At 52.6% G+C, this 19,167-nt stretch overlaps 1 protein-coding gene across 3 annotated transcripts; it reads right to left on the bottom strand.

The window, feature by feature from the left end:
* Window positions 1-466: 466 nt before the first annotated feature.
* COQ8B (coenzyme Q8B) lies at window positions 467-19,034 on the bottom strand. 3 transcript variants are annotated; one of them, XM_047078023.1, is made up of 15 exons: window positions 18,980-19,034; window positions 18,458-18,562; window positions 18,195-18,314; window positions 17,993-18,059; window positions 16,141-16,218; window positions 12,524-12,646; window positions 12,293-12,378; window positions 10,204-10,344; window positions 10,034-10,115; window positions 9,237-9,330; window positions 7,203-7,344; window positions 6,949-7,056; window positions 4,462-4,527; window positions 1,722-1,808; window positions 467-1,309 (listed from the first exon to the last, which is right to left on the bottom strand). In XM_047078023.1, exons 2-15 carry the CDS (start codon window positions 18,557-18,559, stop codon window positions 1,028-1,030), a joined length of 1,578 nt encoding a protein of 525 aa, XP_046933979.1. In that variant the 5' UTR covers window positions 18,560-18,562; window positions 18,980-19,034; the 3' UTR covers window positions 467-1,027. The 3 variants fall into 3 exon arrangements, 2 of the variants coding, with proteins under 2 accessions (XP_046933979.1, XP_046933980.1); XM_047078024.1 differs by having other exon boundaries at window positions 18,976-19,017; XR_006961824.1 differs by lacking the exons at window positions 467-1,309; window positions 18,980-19,034 and adding an exon at window positions 5,912-6,075 and having other exon boundaries at window positions 1,782-1,808; window positions 18,458-18,861.
* Between the last annotated feature and the right edge of the window lie 133 nt (window positions 19,035-19,167).

Below are 19,167 nucleotides of genomic sequence, written 5' to 3'. Positions count from 1 at the left end.
GCTTTGGGGGCGGGGGCGCGAGGCTGGGACCTGGGCGCGGTTCTGGCCGCCACTGCACCCCAGCTCTCACTCAATCCTGTGGGTTTGGCAAAGCAGCTGGCAGGGGCATTACGGCCCATTAGCAAAGGCGAGGTTGCTGGGAGCCTGGGAGCCGAGGGGAGGGAGCGAGGTGCCTGGGAGGTGGCCGGGGCCGGGGGGGGGGGGGGGGGGGGACGGGGACGGGGACGGGGAGGGCTGGCCTTCTCAGCTGCCATGGCCTTTTCGAGCAGGTGGTCAGCACGTGCGGGAGGGGGGGGCGGGCAAGTGGGAGGGAATGGGTAGAAGGAGGTTCCCGGCAACAGATGGCCCAGGCAGGGCTGGGGCTTTCAGACCAGAGGATGGGAGGGGGTTGGCCATCTGCACCTGGAGGCTGGCTGAGAGCTCCTCCCCACCCCCACCGCCACCCAGCGCAGAGAAAAGAGCCGGGAAGGGGAGAGCCACTTTTATTCTGACTGAAGTTTCAAACACCCTCCCTTACCCCCTCCCCAACACACAGAAAGGATGGAGCCCGGGAGAACGCAGCTGGTGGAGGGGTGAGGGCAGCAAAGGTGAGGGCTGCCTCCACCAGCCTCCGCTCCTCCCCTTTCACTGGCCAGATCCGTGAGAGACCTCACCCAGAGGTGTGGGGCTCCCTGTCTAGATGAGTCTGGATCTCCATGACTGGGTGCAGAGGGCCTAAGGCTCTTAAACGTTGGCAAAAATAAATTAATCCCTGGCGTAGAGTTCCTGGGTGCCCACACGGGAGTGGGAAGATCAGGATATGGGGGTGTGAAGTTGGGAGTTCCCTAGCTGGAGGTTTCCCCAGCCCCGAGGAAGGGAGCTAGGCAAGAACCGGGAAATCAGACCGGGTGGTCCCCAGGCCTGCAGGGGAATGGAAAGGAGGCATCACAGCAGTGGATGGCCTGCTTTGGGGCCAGAATCACAGGATGGAGGCCATCTAAAGGGTCTGACCCCAAGTCCCTTCTGGTCAGGAGGCTGCAGGCAGAGGCTAGGCCTGGCGACTGGCCCAATAGCGGTGGTAGGTGTCCTGGAAGAGGTCCCGGCAGGCGATGTGGGCACGGAGGCGGGCGCAGGCCAGGAAGGCCCCTGCCAGCTTGCGGTGCAGGGCATAGGTCTCCTCCGGCGGTGGGCGCAGCCGGTGCTGCAGCAGCACAGGGATGAGGCCCTGCACTCGGCGGGCAGTGTCACCTGCCCCAAAGTCGTAGGGGCCCTGGGTGGCAAAGGGCTCCCCCAGGATCATCACTGCCTCCACGTGGGCATCCGAGAATGCCTATGGACAGGGAGAGCAAGAGACCCGCAGTGTGGCATACAGCCCCCCACTTAACCCATCTCCCTCATAGTCTCAAGTATAAACACAAGCCCCCTACTCCCTGAGGAGTGTTAAGTATCTGCCACTCCTTCCAGAACCTCTAGGCCTCCCCCAAATGGCTCTCTACTTCCTCTCAGAGCCTCCAATAGAAAAGTGGCCCTCAGTCCCTAGAACAGAGAAACAGCCTCCATTTCCCCACCCCCAGTACCCACTAGCAGTCCCCCACTCCCTCCTTCTAGAATAGATAAATGGGGCCCATTTCCCCAGGGTTTCTGTGTAGCCAAGTAGCCCTCATTCCCCCACTCCTCCCCAGAGCCCCCCAGTACAGATAAGCAGCTCCCTACCCACCCCCGCCCCCCAAGTGTTTCCCAACCTTGGTTTCAAAGCCTGTGAGGAATTTGAGGTCCCGGGATTTCTGCAGGACCCGGTCTCTGTCTCCATTGGCTGCTGCCATCACCACCTGGGAAATGGGTGTTCATCAGAAAGTCAAAGGCCAAGGGAGTGGAGTTCAAGGAGGGCTCTTGAAAACTGGAGATGAACCAGCTAGAAGCCTGGCCCTCCCTGTACCCACCTGCATTCTTGTCTACTTAAGCCCTCTCCCCTAGAAGCTGCTCCCTCCTCACCTTGCCCCTATCTATATCTCCCTCAAGACTGTTCCAGAACCTGGGGGTGGGGGTGGTCAGGGGTTCTACCCACCTGGCCTGGAACACAGTGCCTGCCTGAAAATGACCACAGTGAAACAGCCAGAGGGAAGTAAATGTCAAGTCTATTTGTGGGTCCACACACTCAACTGGACAAGGATGTGACCATGACCCAGACCTGCATGTGAGGTTGCCATGGGGCCATCTCTGTCATTGCCTGGTTGTCTGTCTCCTACAGGGGCTTGGAGCCCCAAGAGAACCGGGATCCCGGTTGTGCTTAGTCCCATGTGGCACAAGGTCTGGCATTCAGGAGGTCCTTGGTGAACCTTTGTTTGGCAAATTAGTGTGCGGAGCTAGGCACCTTGCCAGACGTGAGTGCACGTGGGGAGGAGAGCAGGAGTTGAGGGCGCGGACAGACAGAATCCAGAGCCAGCCTGCTTGGGCTCCATCCCAGCTACTTGCTGGCTGAGAGACTCTGGGCAAGTCGCTTTGCTCTGGGGCCTCCACTTTCTCATCTGTGAAGTGGGGATGATGAAAGTGTCTTCCTCATGGGTGGCTGCAGGGACAAAGGAGGTGGGATCTGTGGGGTGCTTAGCACTGAGCCTGCCTGTAGAAAGAGCCATAACCATGATAAGCTACCATTATTAAGAGGTGCATGTGAAGGTCCCTACTTCACAGAAAAGGACAAAGGCTGACTGGGGGAAGAGCAAGGCGAGGAGTGGAAATCTGAACCACTTTCTTGGGAGGAAGGGGAATACGGAATTAAATGTGGCAGTTCTAGTCTGTCTCAGTCCCCCCTGCCCGAGCCTGTCTGGCCATCTGTCAGGCCTGTGGTCCTCAGGGACTGGTGTGACAGGGCTTTTTTAAACTGGAAGAGGCTGGAGAGACTGGAGGAGAGCCTTGCCAATAGCCCTGGGGGAGAACAGGGGGACACACAAGATGTCCCAACTACACAGAGAGAGGCCTCAGCTTTGTGCCTCCAGTGGCCTTGAGAGAGGGCCCAAGGGGCCTGTGTGTATGTGTGTTTGTGGGGGGGGGGGATTACCAGCCCCTCCTTCCTGTCCTTATGTCACCAGTGGCCCCAGCATCCTCTAGTCCCCAAGCCAGAGCCCTGGGTCTTGTCCTTTCTTCCCTGTCCTGGGCTCCCAGGCCCCAGTCTCCCAGGCTACCTGCTATTCTGAGGGAGTTTTCTAATTCTCTGTGCTTCCCTGCTCAAATCCCTTCCATGGGTCCCCATGGTACCTGGATTAAAGTTCAAGCTGCAAAGCATGGCTTTTCAGACCCAGAGTGATTTGGCCTCAGAGCTGGCTCCTACTCTGTCCTAACCTGCTGGCCCAGTCAGAAATGAACTTCCTTTTGGTCCTCTAGGACTTCCTATTGAAAGTGTGGTCCTGTACCAGTAAGCTTTGACATCACCTGGGAGTGTGTTAGAAATGCAGCATCTTATGTCTGACTCCAGACCACAATTTGCATTTAATAGGATCATGCTGGTCATGGGGGCTGTGGGGTTCTCATATACACTAAAGTTTGAGAAGCGCTGCTCTAATGGGAATATCCCTTCTCTCCTTTTGGCCTTTTTATGTTATCAGTCTGGAATACCCTCTTTGCCTCTTCCTGACTGGTCTCCTCATCCTTCAGGTTTCTTCTCTGAGGCCTCCTCCTCCAGGAAGCTCTCCCTGACCCCCTAGGCTGGCCCAGCCTCCCCCTCTGGGGTCCTACAGTCTCCTGTGCTTCCCCATTCCAGCCCTGACCACTCTGGGTCCTTACTGTCTGTTCCCCTCCTGGTCTGTGAGCTCTGTGAAGGTGGACAGTAGGTTGGATTGGTTGCTGTTGTCCCTGGGCCCAGAAGAGGGCTGGGCACAGGGGGAATTATCAGAGAATATTTGGATTGATGAGTAAATGAATAGAAGACCCAGGTCAAATGGCTAATCTCAACAAATAAATGAGATGCCTTGGAGGCAACGAGACGCCGCCAGTAAGTGGGTGGGAAGGACGGGCAGCAGAAGTGAGGAAACGCTTCCTGAGGAGAGCTGTGCCCCCCGCCCCCACGAGCAGCCTGCCAGGGAGGTATCTGAGTGTAAGGCTGAACACTAAGGCCTGGGACAGCCTGGGGTGTGGGGAGGTGGCAGGATGGCCACTGTGGGCCTCTTAGAAAGGGGCTGGTCAGGGTTTGGGAGCCTGGGCTCTGGACCTAGGCTCCCTGAGTCTGGATCCCTAACTTCTTTGAGCTCCAGTAACTTCCTCTGTAAAGTGAGACTAAAAATGGTCCTGCCCCCACACACTATGATCAGGTGTCACATGTATAGCACCTAAAGCAGTGCCTGACATCATATTAAGGGCTTGGTATTTGTTAACCATTACTATTACTTTTGATTTCTTAACTCCAGACATGATACTGCTCCTTCTCCCCCTCACCTCAGTAGTGGGCTTAAGGCTTGGCCCTTCAAAGACCCCAGAGTTGGGGGGACTCACCTCAATGTAATGGTCTGTGAATTCAGTCCCAAATTCCCGGCTTGCACCAAAGTCCAGCAGGGTCACCTGGGAATGGGAGATGGTAAAAGGGATGCTGGGAGTCCACCCCCCACCCCCACTGTCCATGGTGGGGGGCGGGGCACCCGGGTCCATTCCCACACCCTGCCTCTCCTCTCAAGAGTCCCGGTCTGGCTGCCTCCCTGGGTTCCTGGCTTTGGGCCCACGCTTCCCATCCACCCCTGCATAAAAACTGAAGGGACATGGCTTTTATATTTCTGGTCCTACTTATTTTTATAATAACAGGTTTTAGGCATAGAAAGAAATCTAAAGAATAAAATACGTAGAAAAGCGAAATGAACACCCACAAATCCCACCACCCGGTTTAAAATATTAAATACCTCCCACGGCCCCCAGCCTGTCCTGTCCCCATCCTCTCCTCCAGGGCCACCACTTTCCTAAAGTTATTATTACTAAATTATTATTTCCTGAAATTCCCATGTGTGAATTTCTATATTCTCTACATATTCGGGTATCTGTGAACAATAAATAGTAATGCTTTGTGTGTTTTAAAACTTCCTTCCTACTGGGGGCACCTGGGTGGCTCAGTCGGTTAAGCGTCCAGCTCTTGGTTTTGGCTCAGGTTATGATCTCACAGTTTGTGAGTTCGAGGCCTGTGCAGAGCCTGACAGTGCAGAGCCTGCTTGGGATTCTCTCTCTCTCTGCCTCTCCCCTTCTCGCTCTTTCTCTCAAAATAAATAAACATTTAAGAAAACTTCATACAAAGGGTATTTATGATAGGTGTCCTGCAGCTTATTCTTTGTGCCCAGCATGGTTTTGCAATGTATCCCCATTGCTATGTGCAGCTCGAGCTCATTCATTTTTTTTTCACTACTGTGTAAGGACTTCGTTGTGTGAATATATCACAAGGCGTTTAGCTGGCTGATGGACACCATGGTTACTTCTGGGTTTGGCTATTAAAAACAGTGCCCCGTGGACACATGTGTAAGAGTTTCTTTAGGGCAGCAGGGTTCACACTATTGATCACAACCCACAGTAAGAAATACAGATTATATTGGACACCAGTGCCCATGCACACACAAATATAAGGTCAATATTGAAATACTCTGGATCCCTCCCAGCTGCGACACACTGATATTCTCTACTCTGTGGCTTTAAAACAAAAAATGCTGTTAGGGGCACCTGGGTGGCTCAGCATCCAATTCTTGATTTCAGCTCAGGTCATGATCTCACAGTTGTAGGATCGAGCCCTATGTTGGGCTCTACACTGGGCGTGGGGCCTGCTTGCAATTTTCTCTTTCCCCCTCTCTCTGCCCCTCCCCCACTTGTTCTCTCTCTCTTCACTCTCTCTCGCTCTCTCAAAAAAAAAAAAATAAAAAAAGATGTTGAGACCCAGTAAACTGATGTCAGGACTCCTATCACACCCCCTTACCTGCAGTTAGAAAAATACTTCCAAGCAGTTTGAGCCTAGGAGGGATACAGGGTATCTGTGCTCTTGGGGGGGGAGGAGGTGTCAGGGGACTGAGGCTGGAGACTCAGTGGGGCCACATCACACTCAGCAGAAGGCTCAGACTTGATCTTGAGGCGGCTGGCGAGCTGCAGAAGGGACAGCTTGGCCAGATTTGTTTTTAGAAAGATCCCTCTGGGGACAGAATGGGTACAGACGACTTTGGAAAGCCATCTGGCAGCCAGGCACGCTAAGTCTTTCAGTCCAGACCCTCGGCCACCCTGTGTCCCCTGCTAGGAACACTCTTCGCTGCTCTTCAGGTGGCCCTCCCCTTCTCATCCTTCTGGTGTCAGCCTGAATGGCACTGCCTTTGAGAAGCCTTCCTTGACCTGGCCTACGCCGTGCTGAGTCAGCCACTTTCCCTGGCTTCCGCCAGCCCCCTGTGCTTCCCCATCACTGCCACTCTGGCCCACGTTTCGCCATCGTGGTACTGACTACTCAGTCAATCACTGTCTGGTCACGGGTCCCTCCGCTGTTCTGGGAACTCTGAGAAGGGCAAGGATCAGAGTTGTCTTGGCATCACTGTCAAGAGGCAGTAGGTGCTTGGCGCGTTCTAAGTGAATGACAAGCGCGGCAGTGATGATGAAGAGCCTTCCGTCAGCGGTGCCACTGGGCAACCACTGCCTCGCAGAGATTCCGTTTCCCAGCAGCCCTTGCACCCAGACAGGCTGTGTGACCAGGTCTTATCAATGGAATGGTATAGGGAATGATGGGCCACGTCTGGCCAAAGCAGTTAGGCAGGGCGCTACCCTCTTAGCTTCTCTTTCCCCTTTCACTGGAAGGAGAGCATGGCAAGGCCTAAGGGCATGGCACAATCACAGAAGGGAAGGTGCCTGGGTCCCTGAACCACCGTGCAGAGGACGGCCACTCCGGCCTGTTATGTGGGTAATAACTACTATTGTGTTGAGCTACTGAAATGATCGGGAACTGTGTGTTACGGCAGCTCATCCTAGGGAACCAACCTGGTGGCTGGAGGCATCGTACAGGAAGTTGGCCCAGTTGGGGTCCGTCTGCATGAATCGGAATTCAAACAGCTCCCGCAGACACAGCCTCAGGAGCTGGAAGCAGATCTGGAGTGGGGAGGAGTAACAGACGTCACAGAGTCGGCCCCTGTAAAGCTCTTTCTGACCGGAGAGGGAGGACTACGTGTCTAGCCAGCCCTGCCAGCACTGACCTGGGGCAGTGCCCTCCCTACTGTCCCCTCAAGACCACATACCTGGTTCCGGATGTCCTGGCTTAAGCCCTGGCACTGGTCCAGGGGGACCCCTCCAGCCAGTTCCATGCCCAGCACCCGCGTTGTGCACAGCTCCTCAATCACAGCTGGCACTCGGAAGAAAGGGTCACCTGCCAACAACTGCCTGGGACAGAAGGGAAGGGAAGGGAAGGCCTGAAGTCCTTCTTCATCCTTCAGGCCCCTGGGGCCCAGCTTGAGGCCTCCTCCTCTTCCTCCGAGAGGTGCTCCATGAACAGCTTATGTCTTGCCTTCCCTCCTGCCCTCCTCTTGCCTGTCTGTCCTGAGTGATGGACGAGGTGACGTTCACTCAGATATTTCATTCGTTCACTCATTCACCAAATATCCCCATAGTGCCTACTCTGTGTCTACCCCTAAGCTGGACGCTGCTGGAGCCCCAGTTACTGCTTCCCTACCGAAAACACCTCTATGACTTCTGGTTGCCCCAGGAGGAGTTCAATGCACTAAGCTTGATGAGCATTGCTTCTTCATCAATTTATTAATTAATCCATCCAAAAAGAAGTCGCCGATATACAAATCTCCAAGTCCACAGTGATACTCATCGGCAAGTCCTTGGGGTCATTACTCTGAGCGCTGGTTAATACTCTGACTCCTTCTTGGTATCTGTCTCTGTGCTGGACGAGGCTGAGTGCCAGAGGGGTGGATGAGCTCTGGGCCTGCCCCTTGGACACCAGAGACTCTAACAAATATACAAACAGGCCGATAATCGACTGAGGTAAGTGTGTCAACGTAAGATTTGGGAGGCAAAGATTATGAGCAAGGCTCGTGGTTGGGACCAGTGGGAGGGCTGGGCGGGGGGTGGTGCAGGGGGGCAAGGAGGTCATGAAGGCCAGGGGAACGATGTGGGTTTTATTCTAAGGGTACTGAGAAGGGGGCTTCCAGATCTCACAGACGAGTGCTCTCGCCCAGCCCACTTCATCCTGTCCTCTTCAAGGCCCCGCTTTGACGCTTGTATTTTTGTCCCTGTTATAAAATATTCGGTATTTGAGCCATTCCTGCTGGGCTGATTAAAGCACAATCCCCTTTTTCCTTCACTCCCCTATGAGGAGGATGCTGTCCCAAGCATGAAGATTTCAGCCACCCAGGCTACTAAGGGCTGACCTGGGACTGAATCCCACATCCGAGTCCAGGGCCCATACCCCTAGTCACTGTCTTCTACTGCCCCTTCTCTTGCTCCGTATCTACAGACCTTGGCTCAATAAACCCGTGGGCCATGCTGTGGAGGGTCTCACCGAATGTATTTTAACTGCTGCACATCACGATGCTTCTAAGATACCACCACATAGTTCCCTGTAGCTGGTTCATTGATTTTCGCTGCTGTATGATATTCCGCTGATGGATTATGCCTTCATTTATTTATCTACCCTGCTAGATGAACTTGGTAGTTGGGTTGTGTCCACTTTGGGGCTATTGCTGCTCTGAGCATTCTGGAAAAGGCTGATGGTATACACGAGCCCAAGGGGCCCTGGAGCATTTATTTAGCAAGGAGGGCAATTATGGGGTTGTATGGGAATATTGAGCCTTGACGATGCCAAACTGAATGCTTATCTCAATTTCTCTCCCTGCCCACGGTATGTAAGGGTTGGCCTGGAGCCCTGTCCTCTCTCCCTCACATCACTGTCAGACTGCTTATTCTTTCTCCAGCGGAATGACGGTATCTCGCGGCATGACTAAGTGCCTGTCGACAAGTCCTTCTTCCTCCTGACTCCATGTGGTTATGCGTCCCATTCGACAGATGAGAAAAGCGACAGAGACAGGAAGTGGCGTGCCCAAGCTCCCAGAGGACCCAGGGGGTAAATCAAGGCAGGGGTGAGGGAGAGATGGATGAGCAAGTGAAGAGAATAAAGAGTTTGCAGGTCCCACCCCAGGGTTCCAGCTGCCAGCGGCTGGGGGGTGGGATATCCATTTCCCTCTCCTCCTGGGAGGGAAGCAAGGGGTCCCGGGGCTGGGGGTGGGGGTGGGGTGGGGCGGGGCAGGGACGCAGGGGGCTCAGCTCACCTGAAGTTCTGGGCACAAGCCGCCTCACGGCGGTAGTCACACTCCCAGGCCAGCTCCTGCTGCAAGGCCCGCAGGCTTTGCTCAGCAAACAGGCCTGAGGGGGCAGCCGTGTCAGCCAGGGCAGGCCACGGCCTGTCCCCGCCATGACAGCCACCCCCAGGCTTCCAGGCTTCCACCCAGGGACGTTTTCTCAAGCTGTCCGTTTGTCTCTCGAAGCCCCTCATACCTTCTGCTCCGTGCCTTTTACCACGTCGTCTGTCCACACACCTGCCGTCCGGGCCCTCACACGGGCCTCTTCTGAAGTCTCTCCTGGGGCCTCTCCCACAGGCTTGTGTACCAGTCCCCAGGCATCTCTTCTATGGTCACACACACCACCTACTCTGTCTTTTTCATAGCCTCTCACACCGTTCTCACGGCCTCGAAATCTTGTGTCCAGGACTCTCTCTCTCTCTCTCTCTCTCACACACACACACACACACACACGCGTGCGCGCGCAAGAGGTCCTGCTTACACTCCCTTCCTGCTTCTGTGCCTCTTTTCCAGACCTCCAGTCCCTCTCTGGGCACCCTGTGTGTCTGTTTCTGACTTTCAGCATAGCCTTCTGTCTCTGGTTGTGTCAGAATCTCTAAGTTCGTCTTTTTCTCACACTCAGGTTTTCTGGGCTCTCCCTGCTGTGGTGTCCCTTCTGTCTCAAACGTGTGGACTCACACATTCGCCCACACTCACACCCTGCCCCGAGCCCCACTCTCTCCCTTCAGGGTGTCCCCGCCGCAGCCAGGGCTGGAGTGCCGCCTCACCCTCGGGCAGGGCCACACTCATCTTCAGCACTGCCAGCAGGTTCTGGATATCACTCTGGATGCTCTGGGCAACGCCTGGGTACTGCGAGCAGGAGCAGGGAGGGACGGAGAGCGGGGGTCACTCCTCCGGGACAGCGGGGTGCCCACCCCTGCCCTGCCTCTCTCCTCACCTGGATCTTCACGGCCACCTCTGTCCCATCCCTCAGCATGCCCTGGTGCACCTGCCCGATAGAGGCAGCAGCAAAGGGCACCTCCTCCAAAGAGGCCACCTTGGCCTGCCAGTCCCTGCCCAGCTCCTCTTCGAGAACTCTCTGGGGACAGTGGCCAAAAGAAACAACCATCATCACTGTTGTGGGCAATGGAGTTCACTCTGTGCTGAGCGCTTTATGTGTTAATGATCCCGTTCACCCCATGCTGGCCTCTGGGCTAAGCTCCTGGCTACTACCCAACTTTACAGATGAGGAAACCGAGGCTAAGTCTGTTGGCAAAGGTGACAAGCCAGGTGCTGGCAGACCGAGAGACCCGGCCTGAACCTGTACTCCTGAGGCCATGTGGGCTATTGTGGGGATTGCTATTACGTAAAGTCAAGACTGATAATAATCCTTCATTATACTCCTATATTGTATCATCAACTCAAGGTTAATGTGATAAAGAAGAAGGGGCGCCTGGATGGCTCAGTCGGTTGAGTGTCGGACTTCGGCTCAGGTCATGATCTCATGGCTTGTGAGTTCGAGCCCCATGTTGGGCTGCGTGCCGACAGCTCAGAGCCTGGAGCCTGCTTCAGATTCTGTGTCTTCCTCTCTCTCTGCCCTTCCCCTGCTCGCACTCTGTCTCTCTCAAAGATAAAAGAAAAACATAACGTGACGAAGAACTAAGGGGCACCTGGGTGGCTCAGACGGTTAAGCATCTGACTCTTGGTTTCGGCTCAGATCAGGATCTCACGGTGTGTGAGTTTGAGCCCTGCATAGGAGGCTGTCAGTGCGGAGCCTGCTTGGGATCCTCTCTCTCTCTCTCTCTACCCCTCCCCAGCTTGTGCTCTCTTCTCTCTCTCTCTCTCTCTCTCTCTCTCTCTCTCCCTCCCTCCCTCCCTCTCAAAAATAAATAAATAGGGGCGCCTGGGTGGCTCAGTCGGTAAGCGGCCAACTTCGGCTCAGGTCGTGATCCTGCAATTCATGGGTCCGAGCTCTACATCAGGCTCTGTGCTGACAGCTCAATTCTGTGTCTCCCTCTCTCTGCCTCTCTCCCACTCATGCTCTGTCTCTCTCTCAAAAATAAATAAAACCTTAAAGGGGCACCTGGGTGGCTTAGTGGGCTGAGCATCCTACTTCGGATCTTGCAGTTCATGAGTTCGAGCCCTGTGTCTACGGACAGCTCCGAGCCTGGAGCCTGCTTTGGATTCTGTGTCTCCCTCTCTCTCTGCCCTTCCCCTACTCAGGCTCTGTCTCTCTCTCTCAACAATAAATAAACATTAAAAAATTTTTTTAATTAAAAAAATGAAAATAATAATAAATAAACTTAAAGACAAAAAAAAAAGAGCCAAAATTTACAGAGGGCTTCCCATGAGCCGGGTCCTATCAAGAGTGGCTCGGAGAGGGGCGGTAATACCCAGGGTCACGTGGTGAGTGAGCAGAACAGAGATCAGAAGGAAGGGAGGCAGCTGGATCCAGATTCCACACCCTTAGCCAGTTAGTAGAAGAACAGCTCGTGTCTTGGGCACTTACTCAGTGCCAGGCACTGTGCCAACCTATTTACAGACATGATCTCCTTTAATTAAAAAACCAGCACTAATAACAGTTAGAACTGGCATGTCACTTACCGTGTGCCAGTGGCCCTTTCTAAGTGCTTTACCTATACTGATTTATGTAACCCTACGATGTAGGTGTTGCCATCACCACCGCCATTTCACAGATGAGGTAACTGAGGCACAGAGAGGTCAGGCCACATGTCTGAGATCACACAGGCGGTACATGGCAGAGCCAGGATTTGAACTCACAAAGTCTGGCCCCCAACCACGGCACATCCCTGCCTCTTTAGGAGCCGTGACAGAGCCCTGAGCCTGCCAGGGACTGGACCAAGCGCCCTGCACCACTCTCTCATTTAGTCACCTCAGCGATCCTCTGAGACGTGTTTTAGTGGTCCCCATTTTACAGACAGAGAAACTGAGGCTCAGAGTCAGTCAGGGAGTAGGGCCATGAAGCCAGGAGGGTCAGGCGGGTGGAGCATGCCTCCCTCACCAGCCCTCCCCGACCGGGCACTCACCAGCATCTGCCAGCGGGGCATGAAGTCGGCACTCTGGCGGACCCGCTCGAAGATGCGCTGAAGCTGGGGGCTGATGAAGCTGTTGTCTTGGGAGACAGGGGGACAAGGGGAAGCGGTGAGGGAGGAGGCGAGGGAGGGGCCCCGTGGGAGTATCTGAAGTTGGTGCTCGTTGGTGTGTGGGGGTGGGGGAGACGTGAGGTCAAGGGTCAGGAGTTGAGGCTCACGCTGTACCCTGGATGCTGAGCATTTGGCCAACCTTGAGGGCGGCCCCCCGAACTGTACACAAGGTCTGCACGATCCGCTCGGCATTGGCCTCTGACAGGAAGGGACTGGAGCCTGGCCGGGTGCCGCTCTCTGTGGGGCAGAGAATAATCATTTGTGTCACAAGCACAAAAATAATCATTGTAGCACTACCGCATAATCCCCAGAATGGCTAAAATGAAAAAGGCAATGCCAAGTGCTGGCAGGGACGAGGAACGGCCTAAACACCCACACTGCTGATGAGTGTCGTGGCACGGGCCCTCTGGGAAGTTTCCAGTAGAGCATACACCTATACCTGGTATAACTTCTCTCCTGGGTATGTACCCAAGACAGATGCATGTGTGCGTCCGGAGAGTCCTAGAAGGTTCCCAAAGAGCACTCCTCAGAACAGTCCCCCACCAGAAACAACCCAAGCGACAGTCCATTGCATGAGCAAAGGCATGTTGGAAACAGTCACAAAGTGACTCCTACAGCATTGAATGAACAGCCTGCGTCAACTCACAGTGACACAGAGGCATCCCTCCAACAGAACGTTGAGCCAAAGCGGCCAGACACATGTGAGAATACGTTGTCCGATTCCGTTGGTCTAAAGAGCAAAAACAGTCAAAACTAATCTTGGGGGTCAGAAGCCAAGAGGGTGGTTTCCCCTGGAAGGAGAAGTGGCCAAGAGCGGGCAGATAGGAGCTTCCAGAGAATGAGAGGAAGTGATTCTCAAAGTGTGGTTCTAGGAACCCTGAGGGCCCCTGAGACGCTTCAAGGAGGCTCTGTGAGATCAAAACTACTTTCATAATAATATTAATGTTATTTGCCCCTTTTTATTCTCATTCCCCCATAAATGTTCGGTGGAGTTTTCCAGAACCTCCATGACCGGTGATGATGCCATTTTTTTTTGTAATTTTTTTTTTTTAACATTTATTTATTTTTGAGACAGAGAGAGAGAGAGCATGAACAGGGGAGGGTCAGGGAAAGAGGGAGACACAGAATCTGAAACAGGCTCCAGGCTCTGAGCTGTCAGCACAGAGCCCGTTGCAGGGCTCGAACTCACAGACTGTGAGATCATGACCTGAGCTGGATCATGACTGAGCCACCCAGGTGCCCCGATGCCATTTTTTTTTTTTTAAGAGAGAGAGAGAGCACAAGCAGGAGAGAGGGGCAGAGGGAGAGGGAGACAGAGAGAGAGAGAGAGAGAGAGAGAGAGAGAGAGAGAATCTCAAGGAGGCTCCACACTATGTGTGGACGCGTGTGGAGCCTGACGCGGGGCTCAATCTCACGACTGTGAGATCATGATCTGAGCTGAAATCAAGAGTTGGACGCTTAATTTACTGAGCCACCCAGGAGCACCGATGCCATTGTTCTGACAGCGGATGGAATGTGTGTGTGTATTCTTGTGTTTTAAAATGTTCTGTTTTAATCTCTAATGCAGTAAATACCCATAAATACAACGCAAAAATATAATCCATAAAAGGGTCTTTGGGGTCCTCATTCTATTTTTTAACAGATTGAGATATAATTCACCAACCGTGCAATTCACCTCTTTAAGGTATACAGTTCAATGGCTTCTAATATATTCAGGGCTGTACAACTATTACCACAAGCAATTTTGGAACATTTTCACACTCCAAAGAGAAACCCCATACCTATTAGCAGTCACCCCCCCCCCATTTCTCCCAACTGCCTCCCTCTGAGCCCCTGGAAACCATCAATTTGCTGTCTCTATGGATTTACTTATTCTGTACATTTCATACGGATGGGCTCACACAATATGTGATCTGTTGTGTCTGGCTTCTTTCACTTAAGATAGTTTTAAGATTCATTCACATCGTAGCATGGATCAGTACTTCATTCCTTTTTACAGTCGAATCATATTCCATTGTATGAATATAACACATTTTGTTTATCTATTCCTAAACTGTAAGGGTGTGCAGACTCCTGAGACCAAAAAGTTTGAGAACTGCTGCCTTAGGGTTTCTTGCTCTGCGGAAGCAGATGTATCCACTTTGTGAAAAGGAACCAAGCTTCGCGCTTAGGATACGTGCACAGCTCCACATATAAATTATACGGTTACTCACTAAAGCATTTATTTATTCATTTTTTAAAATTAATGTTTATTTATTTTGAAGGAGAGAGAGACAGACCGTGAGCAGGGGAGGGGCAGAGAGACAGGGAGACACAGAATCTGAAGCAGGCTCCGGGCTCTGAGCTGTCAGCACAAAGCCCGAGGCAGGGCTCGAACTCACAAGCTGTGAGATCATAGCTTAAGCTGAAGCCAGACGCTCAACCAACTGAGCCACCCAGGCACCCCAATAAAGCATATATTAAGCTTTTATTTATTTGATAAAAAAAATGTACTGAGCTCTTTCCCTAGCTAGGGCTTGCCCTGTGCCAGGCAGAATTCCAAGTGTGTCTGTGGATTCTTTGGCTCAGTCCCCACAATCAGCTCAGGAAGTAAGAACTACCAATGCCTTGGGGCGCCTGGGTGGCTCAGTCAGTTAAGCGTCCAACCTCAGCTCAGGTCATGATCTTATGGTTCATGGGTTCAAGCCCTGCATCAGGCTCTGTGCTGACAGCTTAGAGCCTGGAGCCTGCTTTGGATTCTCTGTCTCCCTCTCTCTCTCTCTCTGCCCCTTCCCCACTCTTGCGTGCTCTCTTTCTCTCTCCCCCCCCCCCCCGCCCCTCTCTCTCACAAATGAAAAATAAACATTAAGGAAAAAAAAAAAAAACAGACAACAACCAATGCCTTAATTTTCAAGGTGAGGAAGCAAGACATTCAGAGAGGTACAGTGCCTGGCCCTGGGTCACACAGCATAGAAGTGGCAGAACAGCGTGTAGACTCAGTATGGCCTTACCTAAAGCCTAATCCTCCACTTATACACGACTTTCTATTTTGAAAAAAATCCAAACGAACAGAAAAGTTGCACATACAGTATAATGGACACCTGCACACCCAGTTCAAACTTTTCACGTTCTGCCTCACCTGCATAATTTATCTGTGTGTGTGTGTGTGTGTGTGTGCCCACTCAGTTTTGCAGACCATTTACATGTAGCTGCACTCAACCTGTGCTAAAAGTAAGGATATTCCCCTACACAATCACAGTGCCATAATCACACCTAAGAAAATGAACACTAATTCTCTAATATCTCTAATACCCCTATTCAGATTTTCCCATTTGTCCCCAAAAGTCTTCGATAGTAACTTTTCTCAAACTGACATGCAATTATGGGTCACACATTTCATTTGTCAGTTCTTGTGGCCTTAGTCCCTTTTTAATCCAGAATATCTACCCCCATTTTTGTTTCCAGACATTGATTTGTTGGTGGAATCTTAGCCACCAGTGCTAATTTCAACACCTCTCTTTCTATCTGTTGACCACAGACCCCCTGACACTCCTATTTTTCTCACATGATATACTTCTCCCCATCATGACCCTGAAAGCGTCTTCACAATGACCCGAAGAGGTGGGTACATCATCATCATTGACATCATCCATTGTCCAGAGGAGGAAACTGGGGCTCAGAGAGGTGAAGCCACTTGTGCCAGGTCACACAGCAAAAGGTCAAGGTCTGAACCAGGCAGTTGGCTCACTCACCTGATGGTAGATGTCCTCCTGGCAGGGACTTCTTGGCCACCTCAGCCAGCACTCCCAATCCCAGGCCGACAGCCAGTCCTGGGGAGTAAGAGAGAAGGCTGGGTACCTGCTTGCCCCGGGCTTCTCCCCCGACCCCCTGTCTGTGCTCAGCCTCTCCCTAAGCAAGCTGTCTCCCAGCTTTCTGGTGGCAACTCTTTGTCTGTCTTTGTCCCCAACTCAGTCTCTTACCCACTCTCTCCCTGCCTGGGGTTCCCTTCAAGGTACAGCTGCCTCTTTCCCTACTCCTCTCTCCACGTCTGTCTACAGGGTCAGCAGTTCTCACCCCTGGCTGCACATCTCAGTCACGTGAGGAGCTTTGGCAAATACAATGCCCATTATCATGGCCTGAGATGATCCTTGGAATTTATGTGTGTGTGTGTGTGTGTATACATATACACACACATATATAGTTTAAAAATGCTTTATTTATTTTTGAGAGAGGCAGAGACACAGAGTGCAAGTGGAGGAGGGGCAAAAAGAGGGAGACAGAGAATCCAAAGCAGGCTCCAGGTTCCCAGCTGTCAGCTCAGAGCCTGACACGGGGCTCAAACTCACAAACCATGCGATCGTGACCTGAGCTGAACACCTGAGCTGACGCCTAACTGACTGAGCCACCCAGGTGCCCTCATATATATTTTTTAAGCATCCTAGATGATTCTAGTGTGCAGCCAAGAGTAAGAAGGCCCCCAAACGATCCCCCTGAGTCTGTCTTCCTATGACTCCCGTTTCTCTGTCCACACTTCATCTTCTTCGTGCCTCTCCTTGTCTAAGTTGGTTTTTCTCCATCTCTCCCCCTCCACATGTACCTCCACATGGTACATTTGTTTTGGCCTCTTTCTCTCTGTCCCTTCTTTTGATGTTATCTCTCAGCCTTTGATTTCCTCTGCCTCCTCTGTCTCCTTGTCCCTAAAGGCATCTTGAGTCTATCTGCCTCTTGCACTATCCCCATTCCTGTAAATAATTGAACTGGCATTTTCTGAGCACTTGCTACCTGCCAGGAACCATTCCTAGCACCTTATATGCATTGCCTCATCTTGTCCTCACACCTGCGTGAGATAAGTTTCACAGAAAAACTTCCATTTTACAGAAAAGGAAACCGAGTCTCAGAGAAGTGAAGTAACCCGTCCAGAGTCACAAAGCGAGGATGTAGCAGAATCAACCCCTTGAACCTTGAGCCTGGAATCAAAGCTCTAACCAGTGCATTTGACTCCCTCTTTAGACTGTGAATCAGTATCTTTAAAACTTGAACCATCATCCATACTAAAGAAGACACCTGCGTTATAACAGTAGATATGCATACATACATACATATATATGGTATGTATATAAATAGATACATGATACATATGTAATATAATATAAATGTATGTTATATATACAATATATGTAATGTTTCATGAAACGAAAATTTCCTTTACATGTGCACCCACATATTCCATTCTATTCTTTTGGATGCTGGCTGCAATCCATTGAATTATTTCATGCAGATCGTGACCTGAAGTTTGAACAATCCTGCTGTATAACATAGGGTCAAGTCACTTCTCTTCCCTTAGACTCCATTTCCTCATCTACAGAATGGAAACTAACACTCATCACTTCTGTGCCGAGATCGAGTGCACATGGGGCCTTGCACATTCAAGCTCTCAATAAATGTTACCTTCCTTTCTATTTCTCTTAGTTTTGCAAGCGTTTGCCTTCCTTCTCTTTCCATCTCTTACTCCTCTTCCTGTCTCTGATTCACCCTCTCCCTTACTTCATTCTATAAATGTGGCCTCCTCTCTTCTAGGTCACAATTTCCCACAGTCACACCTACCCCCAAAGTTGGCCAAGCGGCTGATGCGGGAAGCGGGCACCTTGCGTTCTCGAGAGCGGTCGCTCAGCTGGGAAATGGGGAGAAAGTCTGAGGGTGGGAAGTGCCCAGGGAGTCCAACCAACCTGCCGCCATACCCTTCCCCAAGCTTGGGAGGCCAGCTGCCTTCAAGGGGTGTTGCTGGGTAGGTGGGAGACAATGATACCTGGGGCCGGGGTGTCTTCCTGATCCGAGTCTCCCGTGCCCTGCGAATGTCCTCCTCACCCAGGCCTCTGCTAGGCCCACCCTTATGGAACATTTGGGCCCAAGAACCCCCACATGGCCCCTGCAAGAAAAGTGGATATTGGTAAGGAGTGGAGGACACGGGATCCTGGCCCTTTTGGACCCCTCCCTGTTATTTTACCCCCTAAGGCCTCCCTCAGCCTCTTCCACCTAGGAGCACCCTCCCCCCCGCCCCCAGTCTCTTACCCACCAGTGGAGCCCAGGCCCCAGGGCCCCACAAGGCAGACCAACAGTCCGGCCCAGTTGTCCACAAGTCCCCCGCAGTAAGCCCCCCACCTCCAGCCACATCGCCTGGGGGAGAACAGGAGGGATTATTCGGGTAGGAGTTGGCACTGCCCTCCTTGCTTTGCCTTGTCTTTGCCAAGCCCTCACATTCCTATGTGTTCACCCTAATAGTCCCACCCACCAAAGATTTCCTCTCCTGTCGATAATTCCCCGAATTTCTCCTGGTTCCCTCTCTGGTTGCTAGAAACCCATAGCTCTTCCTGCGCACCTCCGAAAACCCACTTTCGCCCTGTCCCACTCCCCGCCGTTGCTAGGGTCCTCCCCGGTTGCTAGACACCCACAGACCCTCCAGGGCTACCTCTCCACTCCTCTGAGCCCCTCTCTTGCTAGACACCGCCTTCCTCTCTGTTGCTAGGCACTCACAATTCCTGCCCCCCACCCCCGTCCATTACTGGGCACCTCCCCCCGTTGCTAAGCACCCACTGTTCCTTGGATCCGGGTCCACTACGCGCCGGGGCCTCTTGCGCTTCCGGGAATCTCCGCACGCCCGCCCACTCCGGCCAGCTAGCCAATGGCGGAGCAGCAACTCACTGACTGGCACGTAGAACACCCCGCTGTGCGTGAGGGGCGGGGCCTAAGGGTGGGCGTTGGGGCCTGCTGGGGATTGTCGC

This window comes from Lynx rufus, unplaced genomic scaffold, assembly GCF_022079265.1.
Source record: "Lynx rufus isolate CCGP_SWC_20201006 ecotype Redwood Valley unplaced genomic scaffold, mLynRuf1.p SCAF_16, whole genome shotgun sequence".
Taxonomy (NCBI): Eukaryota; Metazoa; Chordata; class Mammalia; order Carnivora; family Felidae; genus Lynx; species Lynx rufus.
Note: the sequence above shows the minus strand (reverse complement) of the source record. Positions and strands in the feature narration are given on the sequence as shown.

Excerpts from the sequence above, each read along its gene's own strand:
- COQ8B (XM_047078023.1), bottom strand. The coding sequence starts at position 18,559 with ATGTGGCTGGAGGTGGGGGGCTTACTGCGGGGGACTTGTGGACAACTG. Across the intron at positions 18,315-18,457 it reads GGCCTGGGCTCCACTGGTGG|GGGCCATGTGGGGGTTCTTG; the intron begins GTAAGAGACTGG and ends CTTTTCTTGCAG. Across the intron at positions 7,345-9,236 it reads GCTTGTGCCCAGAACTTCAG|GCAGTTGTTGGCAGGTGACC; the intron begins GTGAGCTGAGCC and ends CTTCTGTCCCAG.